This window comes from Delphinus delphis, chromosome 2 (assembly GCF_949987515.2).
Source record: "Delphinus delphis chromosome 2, mDelDel1.2, whole genome shotgun sequence".
In the NCBI taxonomy this organism is placed as follows: Eukaryota; Metazoa; Chordata; class Mammalia; order Artiodactyla; family Delphinidae; genus Delphinus; species Delphinus delphis.
Window position 1 is genome coordinate 146,796,619 of NC_082684.1, and position 27,701 is coordinate 146,824,319.

The 27,701-nt window shown below is 38.4% G+C and overlaps 1 protein-coding gene across 1 annotated transcript; it reads left to right on the plus strand.

Annotated features, from left to right (window-relative positions):
- Window positions 1-1,215: 1,215 nt before the first annotated feature.
- PYGO1 (pygopus family PHD finger 1) lies at window positions 1,216-27,439 on the plus strand. Its single transcript, XM_060005930.1, has 3 exons — window positions 1,216-1,893; window positions 18,149-18,234; window positions 19,284-27,439. The coding sequence occupies exons 1-3, from the start codon at window positions 1,845-1,847 to the stop codon at window positions 20,406-20,408; spliced, it is 1,260 nt and encodes a 419-aa protein (XP_059861913.1). The 5' UTR covers window positions 1,216-1,844; the 3' UTR covers window positions 20,409-27,439.
- The last annotated feature ends 262 nt before the right edge of the window (window positions 27,440-27,701 follow it).

A 27,701-nucleotide genomic window follows, 5' to 3' on the forward strand; every position in this document is an offset into this window, starting at 1 on the left:
TTCTAGTTGTGGGACGGGGAGGGGGGAGAGGGGGAGCTCTCCTTATACGTGTCTTCTGTAAAAATTTCCCTAACCTGTCCTAGTCTGAATCTTCAAATTAGGAATTTCCCCCCAAACTTATTAAATGAGAAAGGATAACACTTGTCCCATGGTCACACCATATCTTGTCATTTAAAGCTGATTCCTCTGCTGTGGTGCTTGTCTGTCACGTAGCCCTTAAGGCTGTAACACTGGTTTCATGTTTACATCTGTTCTGACATTATATGTGCAAGTGAATGAGTTCTATGGGTCTTGTCTCTGAAAGGAAGAGACTCCTATTTGTAGTTAGTTCTAAGCCCTCATATGATTAATGAGTGCTTCTCAGTGATTCTGGATCAAAATAATCAGTCTCATCTGATTGAAGATTAGAGTCTGCACCTACAGATTCTCTTTAGTAGGATAACTGGAAACCTAACAAACAGGGAGAACAGTTTCGTGAAAGTAAGCCAAAGAATGTCAGAGATAGAAGAGACCTCAGGGATGTAGCCCCACTGCCTTTTCAAGATCTGAAATCTGAGACTCAGAGAGGTTACCTAAGTTGCCTCAGGTCACACAGCCTAAACGATGGATGTGGAATCAGTAACCAAATACAATCTACAATCACATGGGGGCGAGGAGATCCTTCTCCTAAAATTTAACGTCTACATCAGGTCCCGGCGCCTCACCGCTTCCACCCATCCCCCTTTCTTGTATTAATTACGCATCGCTCTTTTTTGAAGAATCGGGTCGTTAAAACTTGCAGTTGGGGCATTCCACAAACAGGTGTCCAGATCACTGACACATAGTCGGGGAATCTGGGTCTCCACCTGCCCGCCTGCCCGCCGAGAACTCTCCAGCTCCCGCGTACAAAGTTTGCTCGGCTCATACACTCCTCTTTCAGATCCCTGGCCGCGAGGCCAAGATGCCTGCTGCGGCCTCCGAAGAAGTTCGGAGATGCAGTTTCCTCGCAGAAGCCGGGCCGGGGTGCGTCGGCCGCCGAGCTGAGCGTCCTCTGGCTCGGTGGCGGCGGGGGAGCGCCGGGCGCCTGTAGGCGCGGGGCTGGGCGGGGCGGCCCCTCGGCGCGCGCTGCCCGCCCCGGCTCCCAGGGCCGCGGGCCCGCTAGCCCCGCGTGGAGCGAGAGGCGCGCGCGGGCCGTGGGGGCTGGGCCGAGGCGGAGCGCGAGGCGGCGGCGGCGGCAGGAGGCGCCGCGGGACGAGGCAGCGGCCCCCGCCCCCCAAAGTCCGTCCCCGCGCGGGGCTGGGGAGCTCGGGGCGGGGAAGCCGCGGGGCCGCGCCACGTCCCTCGCCCGCCCCAGAGCGGGTTTTGCAGGCGGCTCTAAGCTGGGGGCTTTTGTGTCTGCGACTCGGGAGCGGCGAGAGCGCAGACCTCATCCTCAGAGGGCGCTGTGAGTGCGCCGCCAGGGCCGGGCCGCCCGCCTCCCGCCTCCCCTGTCAGCGGCTCCTGAGGCGGCGGTGGCGGCGGCGGCGGCGGCGAAGAAGAAGGAGTGGGAGGAGGCGGCGGCGGCGGCGGCGCACTCGTCCTCCGCACACGCCGGCCCCGGGCGGGGGGCCGCCCCCAGGCCGCTCTCCCGCCGCCGCCGCTGAGCCCGGGTGGCCCCAGCACGCTGCCCGGCCGCCCCGAGGCCTCGTCCTCCTCCCAAACTTTGCAAAGTCGGCCCGCGTCCCCACCGCCCTCGGCCGCGCCTCACCTCGGAGGCTCGCCTCGCAGCCGCAGCGGCCCCGCGAGGAGGAGGAGGAGCCGCCGCCGCAGCATCAAAGAGACCGAATTCCCGCGGCCTGGGGGGGAGTCATGCTTTGCGGTCTGTAATGTCAGCAGAACAGGAGAAGGATCCCATTTCGCTGAAGAGAGTTCGAGGTAACCGAGAAGGGCGCCGGGTTGAGGGGAGCGGGGGGAGCGGGGCGCGCGGGGGCCGTGTGCCCGCCGGCCGGGAGGCAACGGGGCTCTGTCCGGGCCTAACTCCGCGCAGCCCGCGTCCCGCCTGCGCCCCGGGGCCCGGGCTGCGGTCGGAGGCGCGCGGCCGCCGCGTCCCCTGTGCCGAGCCCTGGCCGCCCCGACTTTGTGTTAGGAGGCAGTTGAAGCCGCACTCAGCATCCCTTCATACCCCGCTCCTCGCCCACCTTACCTCGTTGGCCAGACACAGCACAATAGGCAGCTCAGAGGGTGAGAAAGAAACACCCCCTGGCAGAGACCACGAACGATGCCCTCCACCCCCCCCCCCAAAAAGTAAGTTGGACCGCACTGGAGTTGACGCTCTTGCAGAAGGTGTGCCGGGCCTCCGTGTCTCTCCCAGCCCCCCTTCCCATTCTCCAAAAGACAACAAACATACAGCTTTATTTTCCTTAGGCTTAAGAGGAGAACCTATATTCATTCAAAAGGCTTTTCTCTATTGGCTTATGGATAAGAATCAAATCGCCCCAAATCAGTTTTATACACGGCTGGCTTGCTTCTTCCTTGCACACTAGTTAGGAATTTTCCTGCTGCCTTACTATCTAAGAAGTATCAGAGGGAACGATGTGCCAGACAAAAGATAACGCATGTAAGTTCACAGACACCCAAGTGCCGTCTGGAAATTTGGGGAGTATCCTCCAGCTCTTATTTCCAGCTTTCAATAGGGTTCAGGCCGAAAGTCCCAAAGTTGAAGTAATACTATTTGTTCAGTAAGCAAATATTTATTGAACATCTACTGTGTGCCCGGCACTGTTTTTGGCACTGGGATACCGCGGTGAACAAAGCAAAAAGACCATCTGCACCCAGGAGGAATGCACACTCTTGTAGGGTAAACAAATGATGAACAAATAAAAGGTATAGGATGCCAAATGGTAAGTGGTATGGAGAAAATCAAAGCAGGGAGAGTGGTTAGAAAATATGTATGGGGGTGGAGAGGTAGCAATTATGTATAAGAGGGCTCAGCTGGAAGATGATGTTTGAGCAAAGACCCAAAGGAAGTGACAGAGCAGAGCCATATGGATATGTGTGGGAATAGCAGTGTTGGCAAAAGGAACAGCAAGTGCAAAGGCCCTGGGTCTGGAATTTGCCTAGTGTGTTCAAGCAACTGCAAAGAAGCTATTGTGAGTGAGCAAAGGGAGAGTAGTGTGAGCTGAGCTGAAGTATGGGGTGAATGTGTATTGGCCTTGTGAGCCATTTAAAAGATTTCGGCTTGTACTCTGAGATAGCGCCTGGATGATTTTGTGTAGAAGAGTGAGTGATCTGCCTTATGTTTTTTTGTTGTTTTTTTTTGCGGTGCGCTGGCCTCTCACTGTTGTGGCCTCTCCCGTTGCGGAGCACAGGCTCCGGACGCGCAGGCTCAGCGGCCATGGCTCACAGGCCCAGCCGCTCCGTGGCATGTGGGATCTTCCCGGACCGGGGCACGAACCCGTGTCCCCTGCATCGGCAGGCGGACTCTCAACCACTGCGCCACTGGGGAAGCCCTGCCTTATGTTTTTAACTGGCTGCTCTGCGGAGAATAGACTGTAGAGAACAAGGGCTAAAGCAGGGAGGCTAGTTAGGAAGTTATTGAAATAATCCTTTCATCCAAACAGGATAAAGTGCTTTATAAATCAGTAAGTAGTAAGGTAAATTTCCAATTGACTTAAGTGATGTAGAGATCAAGGACCACTGCCATTCATCTATGTTTTTGTTCCTTGTGACTAGAGATTAAACCTATAGAACTGGCTTGTGACACAGTGACAATGTGATATCCAAATAACATCACTTGAGTATTTAGTTAGAGATTGATTTTCTTAGCCATTTAAGCAAAAACATAATTTAGAGCAGGATATTGTTTTTACAGGCTTAATAGCACAATCTTTCATTTGGTGAAGGTTTTCTATTTCAACTTTCTTTTCTCTTTGTTGTTATGAATTGCCAAAGCCTTTAAGGAATAGACCTTTCTGAGATAGTTATTTCTTTGATATGTTTGCCATGTTATTTTGCCTACTATTAAAAATTACTTTGGGGTTGAAGGAAAAGAAAGCTTTATCAAGTTTATACCTTTGAACTCAATTATCAGTCTTAATCAAATGTAATTTTAAATAAAATTGATGGGTATTTTATTGTGCATCAAGACTACAGATCTGTCTTTGTTTTATTACAACTGCTGGTTTTAAGTTTGATGCCCTAGTTGTTGGAAGTTGACTTAGGTGTCAGCTCAAGAATATTCTGAGAGTCAAGTACCAAAATAAAAGACAAAGCACTTTTTAAAATAAAAAGCCAATATGAAGAGGGGTTTTTATTATGTCATTTTGTACTAATTAGAACATTAATTTTTAAAACATTTTAAAATTATTTTATAATCCATAAAAGGTACCAGATTATCTACATGAGCTCTTCCGAAGCACAATTCTGCTGAACTTCACTGCCCTGGAGCTTCTAGTTATAATTTATATCATCAGACTGCACGTAGAATGTGGTGTTTGCAGAGCATAATCTCTTGAACAGTGCTTCTCAAACTGTTTCTTATCCAATGATATATATATAATCAGACTTTTTAATGGTTATGTATTTCATGGGTATTATCAAAAATATAAGCTATCAAACCTTTTGCTTAGGATAAGACTAAGATGTAGATAAATAGACATATCTTTCTCTATATATAGAGAAAGACCTATATATTTTTTTAAATTTAAAGGAATTACTAGAAAATAATATTATAGACATAACTCAGATATGGCAAAATTATGACAATGTGAATGACTAAGGACTTCGTAGACCAAAAGCATCGTAATCCCCTAGGATGCTTATTCAAAATGTAGCTTCCTGGACACACAGAATCAGAATTTCTGAGAGATTTCTCTGCATCTTTAACAAGCTCCCCCGGTGTTCCTTATGTACACTAAAGTTTGAGAACTGCTGCTGGTAGACCTAGATTGTGAAGGTAAGTGGACTAGAGGAAGCTGATCGGTGGTTTTCCAAACTTGTCCTGATAGTTTATTTATTAATTTTAATTTTTAAAATATTTATTTATTTGGTTGCACTGGGTCTTAGTTGCGGCACGCAGGCTCCTAAGTTGTGGCTCACCAGCTCCTCAGCTGTGGTATGCGAACTCTTAGTTGCGGCATGCATGTGGGATCTAGTTCCCTGACGAGGGATCGAACCCGAGCCCCCTGCATTGGGAGCCTGGAGTCTTACCACTGCACCACCAGGGAAGTCCCTGTCCTGATATTTTAATATTAGATTCACAATTGCTATTTAATGGCAAAGTATCTTACTCCTGTTTCCTACCAGTTCTTACCACTCCCCAAACCCTCAGCCCTGGGTTGTAAGACAGATCCATGAGGATAGGTGCAATATCTTGATTATCCTTCTGTTTCTTTCCTAATTGCCTTGCTCACAGTAAATACCAAATGAACGAATGAGTGAATACATGAAGGAACTGATTCGTATCGTTATGCTGCTTTCGGATTGTCTGTAGCCCCTCCCACCACTTTTACTTGCCCTTTTTCCTTATTCTAACCAACACTCCCATTATCCAGTATTTTTAGAACTCTTAGGTGTTGATCTGATGACGCTATTCATTCGTTTATTCAACAAATATTTGTTGGGCAGTTATAGTGCCAGACAGTGAGAATACATTGATTAAGAAGACATAATACCTGTCTTCAAGAACTTTTAGTGTAGTCTGGGATACTGACAAATAAGTAATCAATTACAAACAGCATGATAAATGCTGTGATAATCTACAGGAAATAAAGGAACGTATATAACCTATCTTTAAGGGAGTCAAGGAAGGCCTCCTGGAGGAGAGTTCTACGAAGTGGTGGGTGTTCCTTTGTTTTAAATGATGTAGAAAGAGCAGCAAGGAGGATGAGGGATGAGAAAAAGGTCTAGGAAGTTAGTGGTGATTTTGAGAAGGCATTTTTGGGAGAAAACTACATTTCAAAGTAGTGAATATTAAGTGGTGACGATATAATTTAAAAGAAGCTTGGTGATAGAAGGAGAGACATAGCCAATAACTTGGAAAGAGAGTCAAGAGGAAGTTTGTATGGGTTCTCTTTATTTTTTCTCCCTTGAAAAATGACAAGACATATTAGTAGACAAACAAAAGAACCTGATTTAGAAGGAGAGGGGAGAAACTGAAAAAGCAACAGAAAGAGAGGATAATTCATTAATAAAGCATTCAGTACGTGTTTTTTAATATCTGCCATGTGCTAGGTATTCGCTGTTGTGGAAGCTGGGCATTAGACAGACAAGACTCCTCATAAATCAGGTTTCTGCATATGAGAGAAGGAATAGCAACAAGGATGCAAATGAAGAGTTAGTCTTGGGGAAAAAAAGAGAAAATGAAGGAAGAAAAACAAATTTAGAGATGAATAAGGAAGTTGAAGCATTCATTTCAGATGAAATGCTTTTTTTTTTTAAACATACATGCCACATTTATTGTTTCAAATACAGTTATGTCTGATTTATTACTGATTTTGCCTGAAGAAGTTAAGACAGCAGACTTAATGACTCATATCAGAACTATGGTGAACACTATATAGTATCAAGATAACTCCATCTAGACTATGAACAAATGATAGTTCTTTAGTAAAAGTAGAAATTTCTCTAGTCATGAGGCAAAAGTGATTAAGTAGCTATCTGCTTTTAAAAGACTGTGCACCCTCAGATGAAACACTTTTAACCAGAGTTAGAAATGACATTGGAGAGGTAAGCATGTATTTTAGAATGGCATAGTAACACAAAAATGTCACAGAAGTGCTAAAAGTAGACTGTACTAAAAAATATAGACCATCTTGATCAGAGAAGTGTATGGAAGATTTGGATTAAGATTGAAGAGGAAGCATAATTTACAGTCACAGAATTGAGGGAAAGAACTGATGAGAGAAAGTCTGCAGGAAAGGATTGGGGGTTTTTGTTGTTTTGTTTTTTAATTGGCATATGTAAGGGCTAGGCAGAGTGTCAGGGAAACGAGTTTGGTTTTCAACACATTGAATGAATATCCCCCTGGGATGTTGCAGTGTGTGCAACAGATACACGTGGTTTGGACTGAGGCGGGTGGTCTGAGCCAGAAATAGAGATCTGGAAGTTATCAGTAAACATGTGAATACTAATTGATGCCTTGGGAGTAGATGAGCTCACCCAAGAGAGTGAAGAGTGAGAAGAGAAAAGCATTGAGAAACGCAACTTTAGGAACACTAACATTTAGGAGATAAAAGGGGAAAGAGGACCCTGAAAAACAGAATGCGAAGGAGTAGCCAGAGAGGTAGAGGAGAAAACTGTAAGAGAATGGTGTCAGATATATAACAGGAAGAATAAATTTATGAGGGGGAGATAAATGGATTTTGTTGTTAACAAGTAGAATGAAAGGTGTCTATCTGTGAGAACTCCAGCCTGTTCTTTCTCCCATATTCCCTAACCTGATGAAGATCATTTATCTAGTGATCCAAACCCATGCCCCACTGCAACTCAGCACTGTCCCAGATTATCTGTCTCCTTAGTATGTTTTGAACCCATCATCTCCTCAGTCTTTCCACAACCACTTCTTTAGTTCAGGTTTTGATTATCTCTTTGCTTATTATAATAACCCTATCACTGGTTTCAGTGGCCTCCCGTTTTGTCTTTCTTAACCCATTTTGCACATTGTTACTTACTGCTGGTGGTAAGTAACTACCATCTATTGAGTACTTACCAAGCAGTTTGCTAAGTAATTTAAATGGATCATCTTGCTTAATCCTCTCAATAACCCTATAAGCTGGCTGATATCATCATTCTAGGTTTGTAATTGAGGAATTGATATTCAGAGAGGTTAAGTAATATGTGGTTAAGTAACAAATTCAAGTTTACCCAGCTAGTAAGTGGCAAAGCTAGAACTTAAATTCTAGGGCCCCAAATCTTAGCCGGTATGTTCCATTGCTATAATTCTTCCCAAACACAGTTTAGTCATGTTACTCTTTTTTGTAAAGTTCTTCATTGGTTCCCCATTGCATTTAGGATAAAAATCCCACCTTCTTATATTAGCCCAATCCAACCTTCTTATATTTTTATTTGGCCCAGGCCTACCACTTAGTCCTCCATCCTTCCTATTGCATGAAATGCTTACCCTTGTCTCCCATGCTCCAGTTCTGAAATAGTCACATTTCCTCTCTAGATGTTGTCATGATCTCTCATGTCTTTAAATTTTTCTTTGCACATTCTGTTCCTTCTGCTAGGCATGCCCTCTTTTTTCCCGACTTTGGTAAGATACTCATCCTCAAAGCTTCAGCTCCACCAATACTGCCCATTATTCGAGGTATTGACATTATTGTGTAGAGTCAGCTTCACACTTGGATGCCATCCACCCACCCTTCTAAGCTTTACCTTTGTGAGCAGCCTTAAACCTCATGTACCTCAGGAATGCAAAGATCATTAGTTTGGGGCGAACAGCTGGCACAAGAACCACAAATATATGAAACTTTAAATCACTGATGTTGAGGGCTTTCTGAATTTAGTATTTATTACATACCCAGATTGATCTAGGTTTGGGGCATCACATAGCAGACACTTTCTGCCTTGCATTCTAAAAGGAAATAATGTCTTTTTCACTTCAATCATATAAGACCATTTTGCCAAATGCTTAATGGAATTCATACAATACTATATTCACATTTTTTTTTTATTTTTTAATTTTTTTTTGCGGTACGTGGGCCTCTCACTGCTATGGCCTCTCCCGCCGCGGAGCACAGGCTCCGGACGCGCAGGCCCAGCGGCCATGGCTCACGGGCCCAGCCGCTCTGCGGTATGTGGGATCTTCCTGGACCGGGGCACGAACCCGCGTCCCCTTCGTCGGCAGGTGGACTCTCAACCACTGCGCCACCAGGGAAGCCCTATGTTCACATATTAATTCACAATATTTCCATTCCATGGTAGAGACCAGTATTACAGAAGTATGTGTTTCAGGTGAAGATAAAGCTGTTAGCTAAGATGTTCACATCCATAGTAAATGGTAGAGTAAACTGACATTATATCCCAGACTTCTCTGCTGTTGTGAAAAACCGATACTTGAGTGTCCAATGATTGTGCTGACACTGCTGGCTATTAGATATTTTGAGAGGATGATAAATACTATAGAAGCCGAAATGAAGTGCACTAGTGGTATAGTTTAGTCTAAAGGAAAGCAAAATGCAAACTAATAATTGAGTACCCATTGTGTGCCAGGCAATGTGTTAGGCACTGTCTTAGTCCGTTTGAGCTGCTGTAACAATACCATAGACTGGGTGGCTTGTAAACAACAAACATTTTATTTCTTACAATTCTGGAGGCTAGAAAGTCCAAGATCAAGGTGCCAGCAGATTTGGTGTCTGATGAAGACCCGCTTCGTGGTTCATAGACAACAATCCTTCTCACTCTGTCCTAACGTGCGGAAGGGGCTAGGGAACTCTCCCAGGTCTGTTATATAAGGGCACTAACTCTCCCAGATCTGTTTTATAAGGGCAGAGCCCGCATGACCTAATCTCCTATCAAAGGCCCCATCTCCTAATACCATCATAATGAGGATTAGGATTTCAACATACGAATTTTGGGGGAAAACAAACCTGGGTTGAGTCATTTAATGAGCCTAGAATACATCCTTATACCACATACACATATTAAAATAAACACTTATTTGGAATAATGATGAAGCAAGTCTCTTTAAAGGGAAATGTTGATTATAAAATATTTTAAAATAATGTAGTCACATTACTTATGAGGACAGTCACTGTCACAAACCAAACCATTATTGTAAATAAAGTGAGTTTAACAAAGGAAAAATTTAAATATATTAAAGGCACACTGCTATCTAGTGTACAGAATAATGCCTTCACTCCCTTTTAAGGACATGGGGCCAGAATAGATTGAGTCTTTAATAGGAAGAATAAAGAAGTTGTAACTAGACCTAAAAAAAAAAAAAAATGCATAAAAGGCCTAAAGTAAATAATCCGCTCTTTACAAAATAAAAAGTACTTACAAATAAAAGAATGATTTTATACTTACAAACAGATTTCATATGAAAAGATCATTGATTTGTAGCGTCTTTAGATGGGGAAGAAATTGTATCATTTAGTAGGTTGGACTCTCCTCTAAGACTACAAGTAGAGAAACAACTTAAGCTTCCAGCTCTAAATAAAGGTTAAAGGGTGAAAGGAGAGGTAAAACTATTTTTGTGCTTAATTGAGATTGATTGGCATAATGAAAAGTGATAATATATAGATAAAATTCCTTAACTTAAGATGAGAGAGGTTTCTTTTTCTATTGTTGGTATCACCCTTTCCCACTTCTCTTCCGCCTTGTGCATTCGGAGGGCTCTGGGAAGGTAGGAGTGAAGAGATGAGTTGAAGAAATTCAATTATTAACAGAAGGATCAGAGTAGCCACTGTTACAACAAGATTTGGAAGTTCCCGTTTTCTTGGTTCTGTGCTTCACAACTCTCACCTTCTGGCTGAATGTTCATGGTTTACCTTGCAGAGTCAGCTGCAGCAGATATGTAGAGCAGATAGAGAGACGCTTTGGTACCAAAAGTTATTAAGGTAACCTAAATAACTAGCTTTATGACCACTACTTTCCCCTCCCCTTGCACTTCGTTTTTAAAGAGTAATAATTACAGAAATTCTTGGTAGCTTATATTCTGATTAGCCCCAATGACCATGAATCTGATCTAACAGTACTTATTAACATCATGGAGATGACAGAACCACCAGTGTTACATATAGCAGTGGGAGGGACCTAGGTAAGGCCAAGAGTCAGAGCCATTGGAAATGTTACATAGTTAACTTTTTAGATGAACAATAAGTGAGGCAACTGAGACCAGTGGGAACTTGAAGATTGTTTTATGGAGGGAAATATTAGACTCTTAAATAAAAAACTAATAAAACTCAATTTTCAAAAAAGAATTTTAGGTGGTTTTGCTTACAGATTACTTGAAAATAATGAATTTATTTAACTGATTCCAAATGTCAGAGTTTTGCCTTACAGTAAATACAGGAATTATCATTAAAGTTTTAGAAAATGAACAGAGATGGTAGATACTAACCATTAAGAGTACGTTTTGTCCATCTTTAACTTACAGCATTTTAATAGTAAAATTATAATTATTCAGTAGTCTTAATAATGCTGTGAATGGTAATTTATATATTCTAGATTAGAGACTAATTTGTTAATAACTTTTTATGTTTTAAGAATTACCTTTTTCTGTTGATACTTTTGTTATAATGAAATACCCATAAAAAATGTTAGGAAGGACAGGACTTTGATGTTTGGACCTTTTGTTTATTTATATAGCCACTTTATTATTTGACCTCAAGTCCATTACTAATTCTTTTCCACAGAATTTCTAGGTATTCAGATTCAAGAACAACACATTTCTCTGTTCAGTATGTTAGTATATACTGTTAAGGAAAACTGCATACAAATTGTTAATATGAACTCATTAGTTCAGTGTATATAGGCTACTGAAAGTTATACATTGGTTAAGTAGTTTAGCCATTCCTGAACCATATGATTTTGAATGAATGACCTTGAGGAGTGCACTGGATCTCTCTCTTAGTTCTTTACTTACCATCTATTCAAATGGGATTACCATGTCAAATTAAAATTAAAAGATAGGAGTCCCTTTATCATTTTTTTATTAAAGATTTTTTTAATGGTCACAACTATAATTTAATGAATGTTTATATTTTTCCCTGTTCATAGTTTTTTAAAAAATTAAAGTTTAGTTTATTTACAATATTATATTAGTTTCAGGTGTACAACATAGTGATTCAGTGTTTTTTATTGATTATATTAAGATAGGAGTTCCTTTAGTTTGAACCAGAAGTTTCCATTTTTGCCTTTTGTGGGCCACTGAGGAAGACAGTATATGTATAAGATCTTAGGGAGGCAAACTACTATATTAGAAGCAGATAAACCTAGTTTTATCCAAGCAACAAAACAAAAATAAATAATTCGAACTTCATCAAAATTAAAAACTTATGTGTTTTACATCTGATGATTCTAGTATCCTTAATATATACATAAAGAATTCTTAAAACTTAAAAGACAAACACTCTAACTAAAAAATAGGCAGAGAACTTGAATAGGCATTTCTTCAAAGAAGATAAAGAAATGGTCAATAAATACATGTAAAGATGCTCAACATCATTAGTAATTTTGGAAATGCAAATTAAAAGCACAAGGAGATACCACTTCATACTCACTAGAGTCACTATATTAAAAAAAAACAAACCTATAAATCTTAGGGAGAATGTGAAGAAATTAGAACTGTCAGACTTTAGAGGTGGGAACATAAAATGGTACAGCCACTGTGGAAAACGGTTGGGCAGTTCCTCAAAATGTTAATCATAGGGATACTATGTGACCCAGCAATTCCACTCCTAGGTGTATACCCAAGAGAATTGAAAACATACATTCATTTAAAAACATATGCGTAAATGCATTATTCATAGTCCCTCCAAAATAGAAACAACCCAAATGTTCACCAGCTGATGACTGGATAAACATAATGTGGAATATTGTTCAGCCATAAAAAAGAATGAAATACTAATATATAAAATTACATGGTTGAACGTCAGAAATGTTATGCTAGGTGAAAGAAGCCAAACTCAAAGCCACACATTAGGTGCTTCCCTGGTGGCACAGTGGTTGAGAGTCCGCCTGCCGATTCAGGGGACACGGGTTCGTGCCCTGGTCTGGGAAGATCCCACATGTCCGGGAAGATCCCACATGCTGCGGAGCGGCTGGGCCCGTGAGCCACGGCCACTGAGCCTGCGGGTCCGGAGCCTGTGCTCCTTAACGGGAGAGACCACAACAGTGAGAGGCCCGCGTACCGCAAAAAAAAAAAAAAAAAAAAAAAGCCACACATTATATGGCTAACAGGTATGGGGTTTCTTTTTGGGGTGCCGATAATGTTCTGGAATTAAATAGTGGTGATGGTTGCACAGCCTGGTGAATATGCCCAAAACCCACTGAATTGTACACCTAAAAGCAAAAGAAAAACAAATACTAGTTTTAGATTTCAGAGCTGCTTTTTTACCAGGGGTATGATCCGTACCTTTACAATTCCATTTCTTTTTCTTTCTTTTTTTAAAATGGGGATGATTTTCCTCATAGGTTTGTTATGAAGATTAAGTGAAAGAACATAGATACAGATATAAACTTCTAAGATGGTAGAACAAAGCTACCGTACAGATTCTCTTCTAAATTTCAAGTGAAATGAACCAAAACAGTTTTAAAAAACAGCAAAAATGTCAGCGATAGCAGCAAACAAGGGAAGTGGCATTGCCCGGTAACATAAATCTGGAACAGGGTGAAATCTGGATCACTGTTTTAGGCTTCTAAAACAATCCCTGCCCCTTGGAAGCTGCTGGTGATTTACAAAATTTTGAGAATTACTAATAACCTCAAGTCTGGAGAAAAGCAAATTAAATGAGTAGTCTTGTCTTCTCACTCCTTTGAGTAAGAAAAAAATGAGTGAAACGGGAAGTTTTTGTTGTTGTTTTTAAAGGACTCTCTGACAGAAAAGAAGCCTTCAGGGATACAAATTGAATCAGAGGACTCAACGGAATCCTCCCATGTGAATGGGTTACTGCACCCCCCTACTAGGTAGATGTGCATTTAACAAAATCTTAGAATTAAGAGCCTGGATGTTTCAAGGAAGCACAACAGGTTAATCTTACTAACATAGGCAAGCATTATAAAGAGAATATTAGCATATCCAGTCACATAAATATAACATTCATATAAAAATTAGTAAGTTGGGTTTACTAACATAGGAATGTCAGGCTGGGTTCAACATTAAAATAAGGTAAAGGGGACTTCCCTGGTGGCACAGTCGTTAGGAATCCACCTGCCAATGCAAGGGATATGGGTTCGAGCCCTAGTCCAGGAAGATCCCACATGCCGCGGAGCAACTAGGACTGAGTGCCACAATTACTGAAGCCTGCATGCCCTAGGGCCCACGAGCTACAACTACTGAGTCCACGTGCCACAACTACTGAAGCCCGTGCGCCTAGAGCTGGTGCTCCACGAGAGAAGCCACTGCAATGAGAAGCCCACGCACCACAACAGAGTAGCCCCCACTCGCCACAACTAGAGAAGACCCAACACAGCCAAAAATAAATAAATAAATAAATTTATAAATAAATTTATAAAAATAAATAATGTAAAGGAAAAACATCATATGATTATCTCAATAGATGCAAGCCATCTAAGCCAGGCAAACAATCTTAGATAAGAATAAAAGGGAGTCAAAGTTACGCACATTAAATCAGAGCTTAAAAGGTCTGGGCAAAGTTACAAGATAAAAATAAAAGCATGATAATTATGTAAACATACTGTAGCAAACTAGTGAACTGACACAAAGAATAAGAAGAGAAAGAGCATGCAGAAGATGAAGAACCCATAACCTACAGGACAGAAGGAAATAACTCACATGTACTTCAAGTTGTAGAACTTAAATAAAATAAGAGCTCAAAGACAAGATAATATTAAAACACAGAAGAAGGGTAAATTGCAGACCTAAGGAAATAAATTGACTAAAACAACATATATAGAGAACAAATTAGAAACAGAATAAAGATAGTTAACAATTAAGTTACATAATAGAAAAACTTCAGATAATCAGATTAAGTGCAGATGAAAAAGACTAGTCAGATGAGCTAATAGGTATGGAGCTAAAATATCTCCCCAGCATAATGATAATTAGTACCCCTGAAATAGAGCACTGAACAAATAGAGTGGAAAAAAAGTATTCAAAGATATGAGAAAAGAAAATTTACCTGAAATGAAGAATCTAGAGATAGAAAATACCCTGCTAAATTTAGGGAGGGAAAAAGAAGAATAAGATGTGATACTATACTATCCTCAACTTTCAAAGCAGGAAGTCACTTGACACCATCTAAAGATTGAAAAAAGAAAAACCATAATTTCTCCAACTTAATGTTTTTCTTGTCTTTTCTTAGCCTTAGAGAATTATTTTCAAAAATTTCTCTTTTGGTGAAGAAACATTTAGCGTATTCTTCAGTTTAATTTATTTCTTTTTCCTTTATTAAATTCTAATAAAGTTAAAATTTAATGCTTTTATTTAAAAAATAATAGCCCATTTTTGTAAAGGTATTACTATCACAAATTTATACACAGGAGGAAAAGTAGGTAGGTAGATAGTAAGCTAAATCTCTGGAATGATGTTAACGTAGGAGTAATACTATTTTCAGCCTGGGAGGTGTTAGAAATATGTATCAGTCAGAGTCCAGCCAGGAGACAGAAACCAGACTAGCTATTTTTAAATTTATTTATTTATTTGTCCTTGGCTGTGTTGGGTCCTCGTTGCGGTGCACGGGCCTCTCACTGCGGTGGCCTCTCCCGTTGTGGAGCACGGGCTCCAGGCGGGTGCGCTTCAGTAGTTGCGGCAGGCAGGCTCAGCGTTTGTGGCTCATGGGCTCTAGAGCGCAGGCTCAGTAGTTGTGGTGCACGGGCTCAGCTGCTCCGCAGCATGCGGGATCCTCCCGGACCAGGGCTTGAACCTGTGTCCCCCGTGCCGGCAGGCGGACTCCCAACCACCGCACCACCAGGGAAGCCCCAGACTAGTTATTTTTAATGGAAAGAATTTGATATAAAGTATTGTTAACAGATATTAAACTGGCAAAATAGGATACTAAAGTTTTTACAGAGGTAACAACTGTGGGAAGCAGCTACCATTCTTAAGGCTGAAGGACATAGGAAAGAGGTTGGAATTATTAAAATATATAAACTCACAAGAGGGTCCCTGTGGAGTTTAAACTCAGGTCTCTGAGAAGGGGGTGCTGCTTAGGCTGGTACGAATGCCTGTGGGGTTAGAGGATGGGCCCTATGGGCCTGGGACTCAGACACCAGGTGCTGATGTCTCTGAGGAGGGCACAACCAGGCTATCTGGGATAATATGTGAGCTAAATAAAAACAGTGTTATTTTGTTCTAGATGGCTAGCCAGAACAGGGAGTACCTTTCCACTTATTAGAAGTCTTCCTGTTTGTCCCTCAATAGGGCTTTTAAAAAGTTTTTGTTCATACTGATCTTGTGCACTTCTTAAATTTATTGCTAGCTATTTTAGTTTAGTTTTGTTCCTGTTAATGAAAGCTTATCTTCTACTTTATCTTTTAACTGGTTATAGTTTATAATATGAAAGCTTTTGATGTTTAGATATTAATTTAACATCCAGAATCCTTACTAAAATTTTGTTACTGTTGTCATAGTTTTTTACCTCCACAATATTTAAACCTCTTCTAAATAGCTCTTACAGAAATCTGCTTTGCATTTTTATGTGTGGAACTATCGCCAGCATGCTGATTTCTCTTTATTGCCAAGTACCATTACTTTTCCTGAACTACTATTGTAAAGATATCATTACTGGTCTCCCTGCTTCTACCCCATTCCCATCACCAATTTATTCTCAGCACAATTGCTAATGTAATCTTTTAAAAACATAAATCGTGTTACTTTCCTGCCCAAAATCCTTAAATGATCATCCACTGTTCTTAAAATAAAATCCAAATTCCTTACCATAAACTATAAGGCTCTATGTCTCAGTTGGCTCGCGCTGCCGTAACAAAATGCCATAGACTGGGTGGCTTAAACAACAGAAATTTATTTTCTCTCAGTCTGGCGCTAGGAAGTCCAAGATCAAGGTGCCAGCTAGTTTGTCAGCTCCTGGTGAGGGCTGTCTTCCTGGCTTGTAGATAGACGCCCATCTTCTTACTTTGTCCTCATATGGCCTTTCCCACTGTTTGCATGTGGGAGGAAGGAGGGTGGAAGGGAGGAAGGGGGTGTGGAGAGAGAGAGTTCACTTTCTCTTCTTAGAAGGCCACTAATCCCATTACCCTCATGACCTAATGTAACCCTAATTACCTCCAACAGCCCCCACCTTCAAATACTATCACATTAGGGGGCAGAGTTTCAACATATGAATTGTGCGGGGACACGAGCATTTAGTTCATGACACTCTAAAATGATCTGGTCCCTGCCTGTCTCTTCAACCTCTTCTAAAGGTGCTCTCCAGAGTTCCGTAACACACTGGCCTCTTTTAAATGTCTCAGACAGGATGACACATTCAAGCTCCTTTCTATTTATTCTCTCTGCCTAGAGGCTTTTCGTTCTGCTCTTCATATGAGAGATTTCTTATCATCTTTTAGGACTCAGTTTAAATATCTCTTTCTCGGAATCCACATGTATGAGCAAGTCTCCTATAATTCTCTGTCAACTCATTGGATTTATTTATTTATTAATCTATTACAGATATGTATTATAGTTTACTACAAATGTGTATCTACATATATGTGCACATAATTTTATTCTGTCTGCTTTTGTATATGTTCAGAATTCTCTGTAATAAAAAGTGTGTTTTTTTAATGGAAGAAAATCCCATGTTTTTTTGAACTTCTTAGATTCACAGTCAAGCTTTTGCTTTTGCTTGATCATATTGAGAAAATCATACTCACATACATTGTTGTATTTTGACAATACCTTTCAGAATTAAGAGACACATACCTCTGATGCCATAATTCCAGTCCTAGGAATCACTTTTACATGAGTGTAAAGACATTGATACGTGGATTTTCATTGCAGAACAGCAAAGGTTTGAAAACAATCAAAATATCCATCAATAGGGAGGGGACTAGTTTAATGAATTATGGTATAATCATACTGTGAACTACTCAGTTATTAGAGAATGGAGCAGTTCTATATGTAATGACATGGAATGATTTCCAAGTAAGAAAGCAAGGTACAGACCATTGTTCCATACTAAGCATGCCATTGTTTGTGTACTCCCCAGAGATATACTGGAATTTATCTAGATTATCTTTGGAAAGATAGATCAGAAACTAGCAACAGTGTTTGCTTCAGGGATAGGAAACCAGATGACTGAAGGTTTGAGGGTGGGATGGAGAATTACTTTTTCACTGAAAGAATAATAAAAAATGCTATGGGGTAGAGGTGAATGACTGATTCTGGCTGAGATTATGGGGAAGACTTTTTGGAGAACAAAGATAATAAGAGCTTAGTATTGTTTTATCTAATAAAAATAGAAAACATATTAACAGGTAGCTATAATACATATTGCTATGAGAGATATAAATTTCACTTATAAGTAGAAATACTATCTGGATTTATTTATTTATTTATTTTTAGGTGGTGATAGTGGACTGGATGGGTTAGGAGGACCAGGTGTACAACTAGGAAGCCCAGATAAGAAAAAGCGCAAGACAAATACCCAGGTAAATTGGCATTTTCTTTAATAACAGTTTTTCTTCACTGATATGATCAGGCTATGAGGTAAATTTAACTTTCGTCGTGGGTTTTGTTTCCTATCCTAATTCAGAACCTAGTAGTGACTTCTGCAGTGATTTGTTTTTTGGGTTTTTTTTTGTTTTGCAGCTAGCGGCTATTATTGGACTGTAAGCCTAGAGTGAATATTGCAGGAAGGAAGTGTAGGCAGATAAATTAAAATGCTTACTCTTAAAGCTAATTTAAAAGGAATAGATGCCTGTACTTTTATGAAAAGATTTAAAAATATATGGACACAAGTTTAACTTGGAGTAATGTTCAACTATTATAATAAATCAGTAGTATGTACATATCATGAAGCAATCATGATGGAAGCATCTTTTGTCTGAAACCTTTGGTTGTAATAAACAGTTATAAATACAGACTTTCTTGGTTTTATCCTTTGTAAATTTGAAGCACTGTTTTTATTATAAAGATTGCAAGTAACTATGAAATGTGTACAGATTACCTGTTTCCATTTTGGCCACACTGTTAAGCTTGCAGTTGTGACTAAAACTGGCAGTTTATTTATCCAGTCTGAGGCCTAGGCCTTAGTGCTTTGGGAATACTTTAATAGCTAACTCTCTGAAGTTAAGCTAGGGAAAGAAATTTAGATCCTGTTTACTGTTATTTCATTTTATAGCTGTTTGGAGGTATAAAGGTATTTTCAGTTAAAATTTTAAGTGAAAGATTCTAGAGTTACAGGCAAGCATATTCAATGAAAATTACGGTAATGAAGCTTCTTTTGAAGGCTGAGTACTTCTAGAGTTTGTAACAATTGATTTGAGCTCAAAAAAGTACACCTTATTTCCTTTCCTAAATGAAAGAAACCTACACAGTTTTATCATTAAATATAAATAGAAACATTATTTGGAATTGAAAGGTCAGGTGAAGAATTAAATTTTTGTAACACTTGAAAAGAAATTTAAAACTAAGTTCATAAATGTTAACATTTATGACTTCTTTGATCCAAAACATGTATTTTACATTCTCATTTCAGGGGCCTTCTTTTCCTCCATTGTCTGAGTATGCTCCACCACCAAATCCAAACTCTGACCATCTAGTGGCTGCTAATCCATTTGATGACAACTACAATACTATTTCCTATAAACCACTACCTTCGTCAAATCCATATCTTGGCCCTGGCTATCCTGGCTTTGGAGGCTACAGCACATTCAGAATGCCACCTCACGTTCCTCCAAGAATGTCTTCCCCATACTGTGGTCCTTACTCACTCAGGAATCAGCCACACCCATTTCCTCAGAATCCTTTGGGCATGGGTTTTAATCGACCTCATGCTTTTAATTTTGGGCCACATGATAATTCGAGTTTTGGAAACCCATCTTATAATAATGCACTAAGTCAGAATGTTAACATGCCTAATCAACATTTTAGACAAAATCCTGCTGAAAACTTCAATCAGATTCCTCCACAGAATGCTAGCCAAATATCTAACCCTGACTTGGCATCTAACTTTGTCCCTGGAAATAATTCAAATTTTAGTTCTCCATTAGAATCTAATCATTCTTTTATTCCTCCCCCAAACACTTTTGGTCAAGCAAAAGCACCACCCCCAAAACAAGACTTTAGTCAAGGAGCAACCAAAAACACTAATCAAAATTCCTCTGCTCATCCACCTCACTTAAATATGGATGACACAGTGAATCAGAGTAATATTGAATTAAAAAATGTTAATCGAAACAATGTCGTAAATCAAGAGAATAGCCGTTCGAGTAGCACTGAAGCTACAAACAACAGCCATGCCAACGGGACACAGAATAATCCACGACAACCTAGAGGTGCCACAGATACATGCACCACTGAGAAAAGCAATAAATCCTCTCTCCACCCAAGCCGTCATGGGCATTCTTCTTCTGACCCAGTGTATCCTTGTGGAATTTGTACAAATGAAGTGAATGATGATCAGGATGCCATCTTATGTGAAGCCTCTTGTCAGAAATGGTTTCATCGGATCTGCACTGGAATGACTGAAACAGCTTATGGCCTCCTAACAGCAGAAGCATCAGCAGTATGGGGCTGTGATACCTGTATGGCTGACAAAGATGTCCAGTTAATGCGCACTAGAGAAACTTTTGGTCCCCCTGCAGTGGGCAGTGATGCTTAATCACAGGCATTAACTACAGTGGTTTTTTTCTCCTGTGTATTACAGAGGTTCAGTGACACAGGATTTTAATGTTTTACATTATTTTTTTAAATGCACACACAAAAAAGTTATTTACCTTTTAGTTTTTATTAATAACCACTTCATTGCTAGTGCAAACTTTGTATTGTTTTTGTTTGCTATCTTAAATAAGAATAATGTATATGGGGTGCATTAGAAAGTAATATACAAGTAAATTTTAGTTTGTAATCATGAACATAAAAGCCTCGTGAAGCTTCAAGATAATATATAGCAAATGTAGGCAAGTTTTGACTTTTAAAAGTTAGAATCATTGAAAAATGTATCAGTTGACCCTTGAACAACAGAGGTTTGAACTGCCTGGGCCCACTGATTTTCAATAAACACATACTATAGTACTACATGATCCACGGTTGATTAAGTTCCAGGATGCGGAACCACAGTTTTGGGGGGCTGACTATAAAGTTGTATTCAGATTTTTGACTGTTAGGGGGTCGGCACCCCTAGCCCCCGTGTTGTTCAAGGGTCAAGTGTATTCCAGTGCTGAACTTTGGCAATATCAAATTAAATATTTAGTTCAAAAAAATATTTGAGGATCCATTTAACATGTTTTCAGAAAGAATATATGTAGCTAAAACATGGAAGAAAGCATACATTTCAATGAGTGTTTTAAAAAATAATAGAGTATGACACCAGATTCGTCCCATATTAGGGTCCTTGAAATTAGTGACCTTCATATTATCAACTCAGTCTTTCCAGGATGTCTGTTTGTACAGATATGAGACAGATGTTAGCATATAGTAGATGTTCAATAAGTATTTGTTGATTAACTTGTGGATTGTACCACATGAAATTGCTAACATTAGATCAGTTGAAAATTGACTACAATTAGTAGAGTTGTCATAAAGGATTTTTTAGTTGTGCTATTTAGAAATATAACAGTACTATGCTCTTCACTCTTCAATTTGATTATTGAGTTGTTTTGTTATTGTTTTCCAGAGAAATAAATAATACAGTATCCTCAGAAGAATTGTGAATACTTTTCTTAATATCATTTCAAACCAGGGACATATTGCAAATGAGATAGGTAGAAACATCAATTTGGCCTTAGAGGGCTCTACTGGCCAAAGAGTGGTGGGTTGAAAAATCTTGTTCTGGGGATCTGAAAATTAAAAATGAGCCTCAGGGGAGTTCAAAATCCATTTTAAGCAAAGATCAATTAAGAGCCAAGATGAGAGCTTACTCACAGTTCGAGGCCCTGCAGCAGACAGGAGTTTCCGCTGTGACTGGGGAAAGAGTAAAAATGGACCTGAGAGTATTCTCTTGAGAGATGATTAAGAATGGAGACAGTTGGAGGTGCACTAATTAAGATTTGAAACAACAGAAGCCTGTTTTTGGAGCGGATCATAACCTGTGACCCAAAAAAAGGATTCTATATGACAATTGATAATAATTTATACAATGGTTGGATGTTGGTAAATCTCCCAAACTTGAACCATCGTTGTGACCAAAAAAGTTCTGAAGACTACGTGGTGACCTGCAAAAGGGATACTTTAAACCTTGGTGAAATGACAGCAGCAGCAATATTGCCAAGAAATTTAAATTATGCATGAAAATTTTGATTATAGTCCTTCGGTTAATAAACATGAACCCACACTTTTACATGACAGCACTGGTGTCACATGTCACAAGCCACTAAAGCAAAGTTAATTGAATTATTCAATTCCGTTGTTTACAGTGTAGTCACCAGAACTTTATCCAGTGAATGGGTATAGTTTTCATCATTTGGAGATTTTTCTAAGAAACTTCATATTCTCCAATTGAAAAACAGTAATTGGAGGGTTTGAACAGTTTATACAGCCTAGCAAATGATGAATTTTATAAAAATGAAATATTTAATGTCCTATTAGAAGAAAACTGTTAATGCTTGTGATGTGTATTTCGTTTGAATAAAACTTATTTTTTTAAGTAGTGTTTTAATTTTGACCTACAGAAACAGCAATTTCATATGGTACAAGGCAATATAAGGTTTTCTCCATTTACCTGTGACTAGTTAGAGATGAGTACAAGATATTTTAAATATAGTTGTAATATAAATGTCTTTATAGTTTTAGGAAATGAAATGATATAAACTCTAATACTAGGTACTCCTTTGTGTGAAAACTTTACCAGTTGAAGCAGGTAAAAATGCAGTAGTTTGGGCTGACTCTTGACATTTGGTACGTTCAGTAGCATACTCGAAGATCACATTTTGCTTACATTGTAGTTTTTGTTAAAGATACATAATTTTCTAAATGTTTAAGGACTTAATTATGTTGTTTTTGAAATCCTAGTGACTGCAGATTTTTAAGATATGATGCACTGTATGTTATATGCCTAGTTCTAGCATCAGATCATGGTTGTTTTTTTTTAATGACTGAATACAGTTAGGTAGATGCTGAGTAGAACCTTCCAACGTCTTCAGGAGTTAACACTTTACACAGTAGTACTCAAGTTGTGCTCATTGCTAAAACTGATTATGCAGTTTCTAAAGCCCTCTATTGCTTACACTTTTATTAGTAGTTTTGTGAAAATGAAATAACCTCTCCCAAGTTAGTCTAAAAATACTTGATTTATAATGTGATTCTTTTATTTTCCATTTCCAACTAGTTGTTTTTAAAAACTTACAAGTGAATTTTTATTCTTGTATTTAGGTCTTAAGAGCACCTTACTTAAATACGAATCTGTTAAATTTACAGAAGAAAAACCCGTGGTTGATTTTAACAGTGAATCATAGGCAAACTACACTCAGCTGTTGAATGTTTTCATGTATTTGAATTAATTTTCTTACTAGTTCCACATTTGTCTCTACATAACACTGTCAGAAGTTATCTAGAGGCTTTTTGGTAGGGAAAGTGATGAACTATAAGAATGGCCAGATATTAATTTGCCTAATGTGACTCAAAGAAGGCTATGATACAAATCAATACGGCTTTCTTAAGACAAGTGATGAGCTGTCCTAAACATTTAAAAAATACTCAGTGAGGGAAATAACTGCACACAGGTGGCATAATCTTCCAGTAGCATCGCACCTTTTTTGGTGTAATCCTTTTCCATCACTGAAAGGCCTCATCTCACATGCACACATACACGCAAAGAGACACGTACATGCAATTGAGCAGGAAATCTTGGGGTTTCTCCTACATTCTCAAGTTTTGCCAGAGTTCAACCTGGCTATCAGCAGCTAGGCTCTCTCACCAAGGCTAGGTTACTAGAAAGTTTTAAAGTGTCAGTTCCTTTCTCAGAACTTGCTTTGTTCATTTCACTAGAGAATTCCTGATCCACTTGCTTCTAGATGCTACTGGACTCCCTAATGCAGGACAGCTTAGCTTACTATAGAAAAATAAATTATTTTTCAGATAGAGTGCTTGGAATTAGATTTGTGATCCATGTTTTCCTTTTGTGTGAAATACTTTAGCATACTGCTATTATGATTCTTGTTATCCAGACTAGAAGATTATGTACATAAAACTGAAGATTTTCTTGTACTAGTGCTTATTCTTCATAGATGAACACAATATAAAGAAATCCAATTTGTGTGTGTGTGTGTGTGTGTGTGTATGTGTGTGTGTGTGTGTTTAGACTCCCAACTCTGCCTAGTGGTAGGAAAAAAACTTCAATAATAGGTTACCCTGAAATCTGCTGACTTTAATCATCCAGATAAAATATCAGGAGTTTTCTTCTAATATTCTTTTACATTTGTTTGTCTTGAACAAACTGAGTGCTAGTACTTATTGTCCAACATACTATGGTAATTGTTTGTAATAGTAAAATATATATGTAAGCAATGATTTTTAAAGGGAGCTCGAGAGTTTTTGGATTTCTTTTTTGCAGTGTATAAAGGTTTCATATGCATGAACATTTGTGCTATTTAAGATTTTTTTAATTAAAAAAAAGTTTAAAAGCATCCAGATTCCCAAAGTTCATTTGTAAATAGTGGTTTAGAACTCTGTATAAGATGATTAGATTCTTAGGGAAGTTCATAAAGGCTTATTTACACCATCATGTAGTTAACAATGTTGTATCATACTGAGTGCTCAGTCCTCTTTAGGGAATCAGTCAATGTAGGAAGGAGAAAGAAGCAGAGGTTGTTCCTTTTTTCTGATTCGGTTCAGGAAGGTTGAGTTGTTTGGTGTGTTTCCCAGTTGCCCTCTTCCCATCCTAAACTCTCAAGTGGAATGCTATATAAACCAACTTGCCTTGTGCCTTCCTGGATGCTCTGTACTTCAAAATTTCATATCTTTCCTCTAATCAGAATTCTCATTTCTTTGTTGGCTGTGGTTGGCTAGATTTTAAGGGGACAGTCTGTTGCAGCAAGATTTGAACAAAGATAATGAAGTGGGATTAAATTTCTCTTTTTTTAAAGACTTTATTCAGAATGAATCTTTAATATCTTTGATTTCATACAATATGACCACATTTAGGCACCATGGAAAGCAGTATTTTTATCAAATTGATACGTTCTTGAGAGTACTTCCCAATCTCCTTTAGGTTGTGGAGACTTTTCACAATTTCTTTTCCTCTACTTCTGAACTCAGAGATTTTCTTCTCATTTCCAAATTTTATCAACTTCCCCCTTTTCTCTATTCCATTTATCTGATAAAGCAGTATAGAAGCTATATCTGTAATTTTCCAACTCTTGGTACAGTGATGGGCTTAGAGGCATCCCTGGAGTAAAGGGACTAGGGATGGGATTAGTATCTCCCAAGACAAGGGGTCTAGGGCAAATAAAGGGAAGAAAGTTTTCACTGAAGACTTTTAATGAAACCCAATGGATAAGCTTCGTCTTTGTCATATTTTGTCGAAACACATTACTTGTAATTATATTAAAACTTATTCTAAATACCTGTACTTCTCTTGTTCTGTAGGTGATGTAGATGATGTTGCTTGTTAGTTAAAATATCTTTTATAAAAGAAAGTCCTGCTTCTTATCATGATGTATGTGACTTAAATGACTGTTTCATATTAAAACTATTTCTTCCTTATGTACTGCTTACATATACCTCTTTTTGGGATATTAGTTCAGTACTTTTATACAAATCTGAGTGTGTTCCACATTGGTGACATGTATTTTTGCAGTAAATTTTTGTTTTGTTCTTAGAGCATGTTTAAAGTAATACATGCGCTAGTGCTGTGATCTGTGGCAAAATTACTGTAATTCAAATTGGAAAATAAAATGTTTCCAGACTTTGTCCAACATTTATTCCTATGACAAAGGAAATTACTATGTAATACTAATTATTTCATATGCTGGTATGTTTAAGCTACTCTATGAAGTATGTGAGACATCAATATTTATGGGTTAGTAGATGGCCTGATGTCTTTGAAATGGGAGAGAGGGGTAAAATTTGGTGTTGGCAATTCATAGCACTCATAATACAATAAATACTTCTTAAAAATTTGATCTTCCTCTTACAGTTATAATTTACTAAGGAATTATCTTAATTTGACAGTGCATATTCAATTTTTTTAGCCCATACCATTAAAATTATATATTAGACTTTGAACTTATTCTGATGTCTTCCAACCAAAAAAGATATCATTCACTCCACCGTAACCAAAATAAGTAGTAATATTAATCTTCATTTATTAATAAACTATTAAAATACCATAAAACTCCTCTAATTTACTTACAATTTATAACCATTGATACAAGACTTGAATGTTTACTTTCTACTATCTGATGAAAAGATTTGTTAATAAAAGTCATAATCAAGATTTTAAAGAAAAATGTTTAATCTTGGGAAAATTTTAAGCTTCTTAGAGACACTTATTTCAGAATACTAGTTTAAAAGCATTCTTTTGTCATTAAACCTTAAGTACCCAAAAGAATCGTAATAGATAATACTTGGAAATTTGTATATTTGAAATTACGTGCTTAACAGAAAAAAAAAGAATGCTTGTGAGTGCTTAAACTGCATATCTTTTAAAATATTCAAATTTTTAGACTTTTATCAATTTAACCTGAATTAACAAGGTTTTACTATATCAGTGATGTATATTACAAGATTAATGTCTACCAATGTTATTCTAATGATCTCTATACAGCATCATTTTTGGCATGGTTGTTGTGGTATATTTTGTACATTTGATTGTTAGCTGTTGATAGAATTGACATAGCAATAAATCTGATTCAGTTCTTAAATTTTAAAAAATGCCAGATACAATACTGTGTCATAATCCCATTATACTTTATTTGAATGCCCAATATTTTCATGGGTTTCTTTTTTTGTATTAAAAATTTAGTTTTACATGTTAGGGATTTTTTTTTTCTGGTATTTTCATATACAATCTTTTAGAACTGGGTCTGTTTCTATTTGAATCATAGAAGTTGAAAGAAGTATTCGTATTAAATGATTCATGAATTGCTTTGTGGAAAAATCTGAATAAAGTATGAAATGACTAGGTTACCCCCAAATTGTTTATGTTCTTTATGTGGTTAATGTACAGGTTACAGTTTTCAGGGAAATAAAATTGGCTTGGTAACTGATTGGATATAGTAGATAATGGATAGTTTAATTGTCTAAGGGCTTCCAAATATTAAACCAAATAATTCTCAATTCTGAATACTTTTTAATAATTACTATAAATAATGATAAGCCAATTCTCATTTTTCTTTTTAAGATATTTAACTCTTATAATTTCTTCCTTCTTATCCTTTTTCTTTCTTCCTTAAACACCGTGCTAGAATTTAAAATTGGATGAGTTTAACTTATCTCCACATTTTAGTTTTTTATTCTGTAGGTAAATAGTAAGACGGGTAGAGGTTCTATCAGACAGTCCATGTTATTGTTGGCCATTCTTTTCAGGGATCATGCTAAATGTCATTTGTGCATTGTATAAAGAATGTTATCAGTATATAGACCTACTATTAGTAGAAATTATGTATGGCAGGCTTTCTTGAATAATATGTATTGTAAGTTTGTTTCCTATTAGTGTTATGCTTCAGATTCTTTTAAATAAAGCTAGTTTTTAAAGAGAAAAATAACTGTTTTTTAAATGCTTGACTTTTATCAAGACAAGTAGGCGTTGAACAGTCTTGGCTTTGGGTAGGAGATGTCCTAGGAAACATTAAGCAGGGCAGTAGTGTACAATTTACCAGGAATTTACTTTTGTTGTTGTTGTTTATTTATTTATTTATTTATTTTTGGCTGTGTTGGGTCTTCATTTCTGTGCGAGGGCTTTCTCTAGTTGTGGCAAGCGGGGGCCACTCTTCATCGCGGTGCGCGGGCCTCTCAC

What these genes read in the sequence shown, in the direction of transcription:
- PYGO1 (XM_060005930.1), top strand. Translation starts at nt 1,845, where the DNA reads ATGTCAGCAGAACAGGAGAAGGATCCCATTTCGCTGAAGAGAGTTCGA. An exon ending in TTCGCTGAAGAGAGTTCGAG is followed by an intron (nt 1,894 to 18,148) that starts GTAACCGAGAAG and finishes ATTTATTTTTAG; the next exon opens with GTGGTGATAGTGGACTGGAT. An exon ending in AGCGCAAGACAAATACCCAG is followed by an intron (nt 18,235 to 19,283) that starts GTAAATTGGCAT and finishes TTCTCATTTCAG; the next exon opens with GGGCCTTCTTTTCCTCCATT.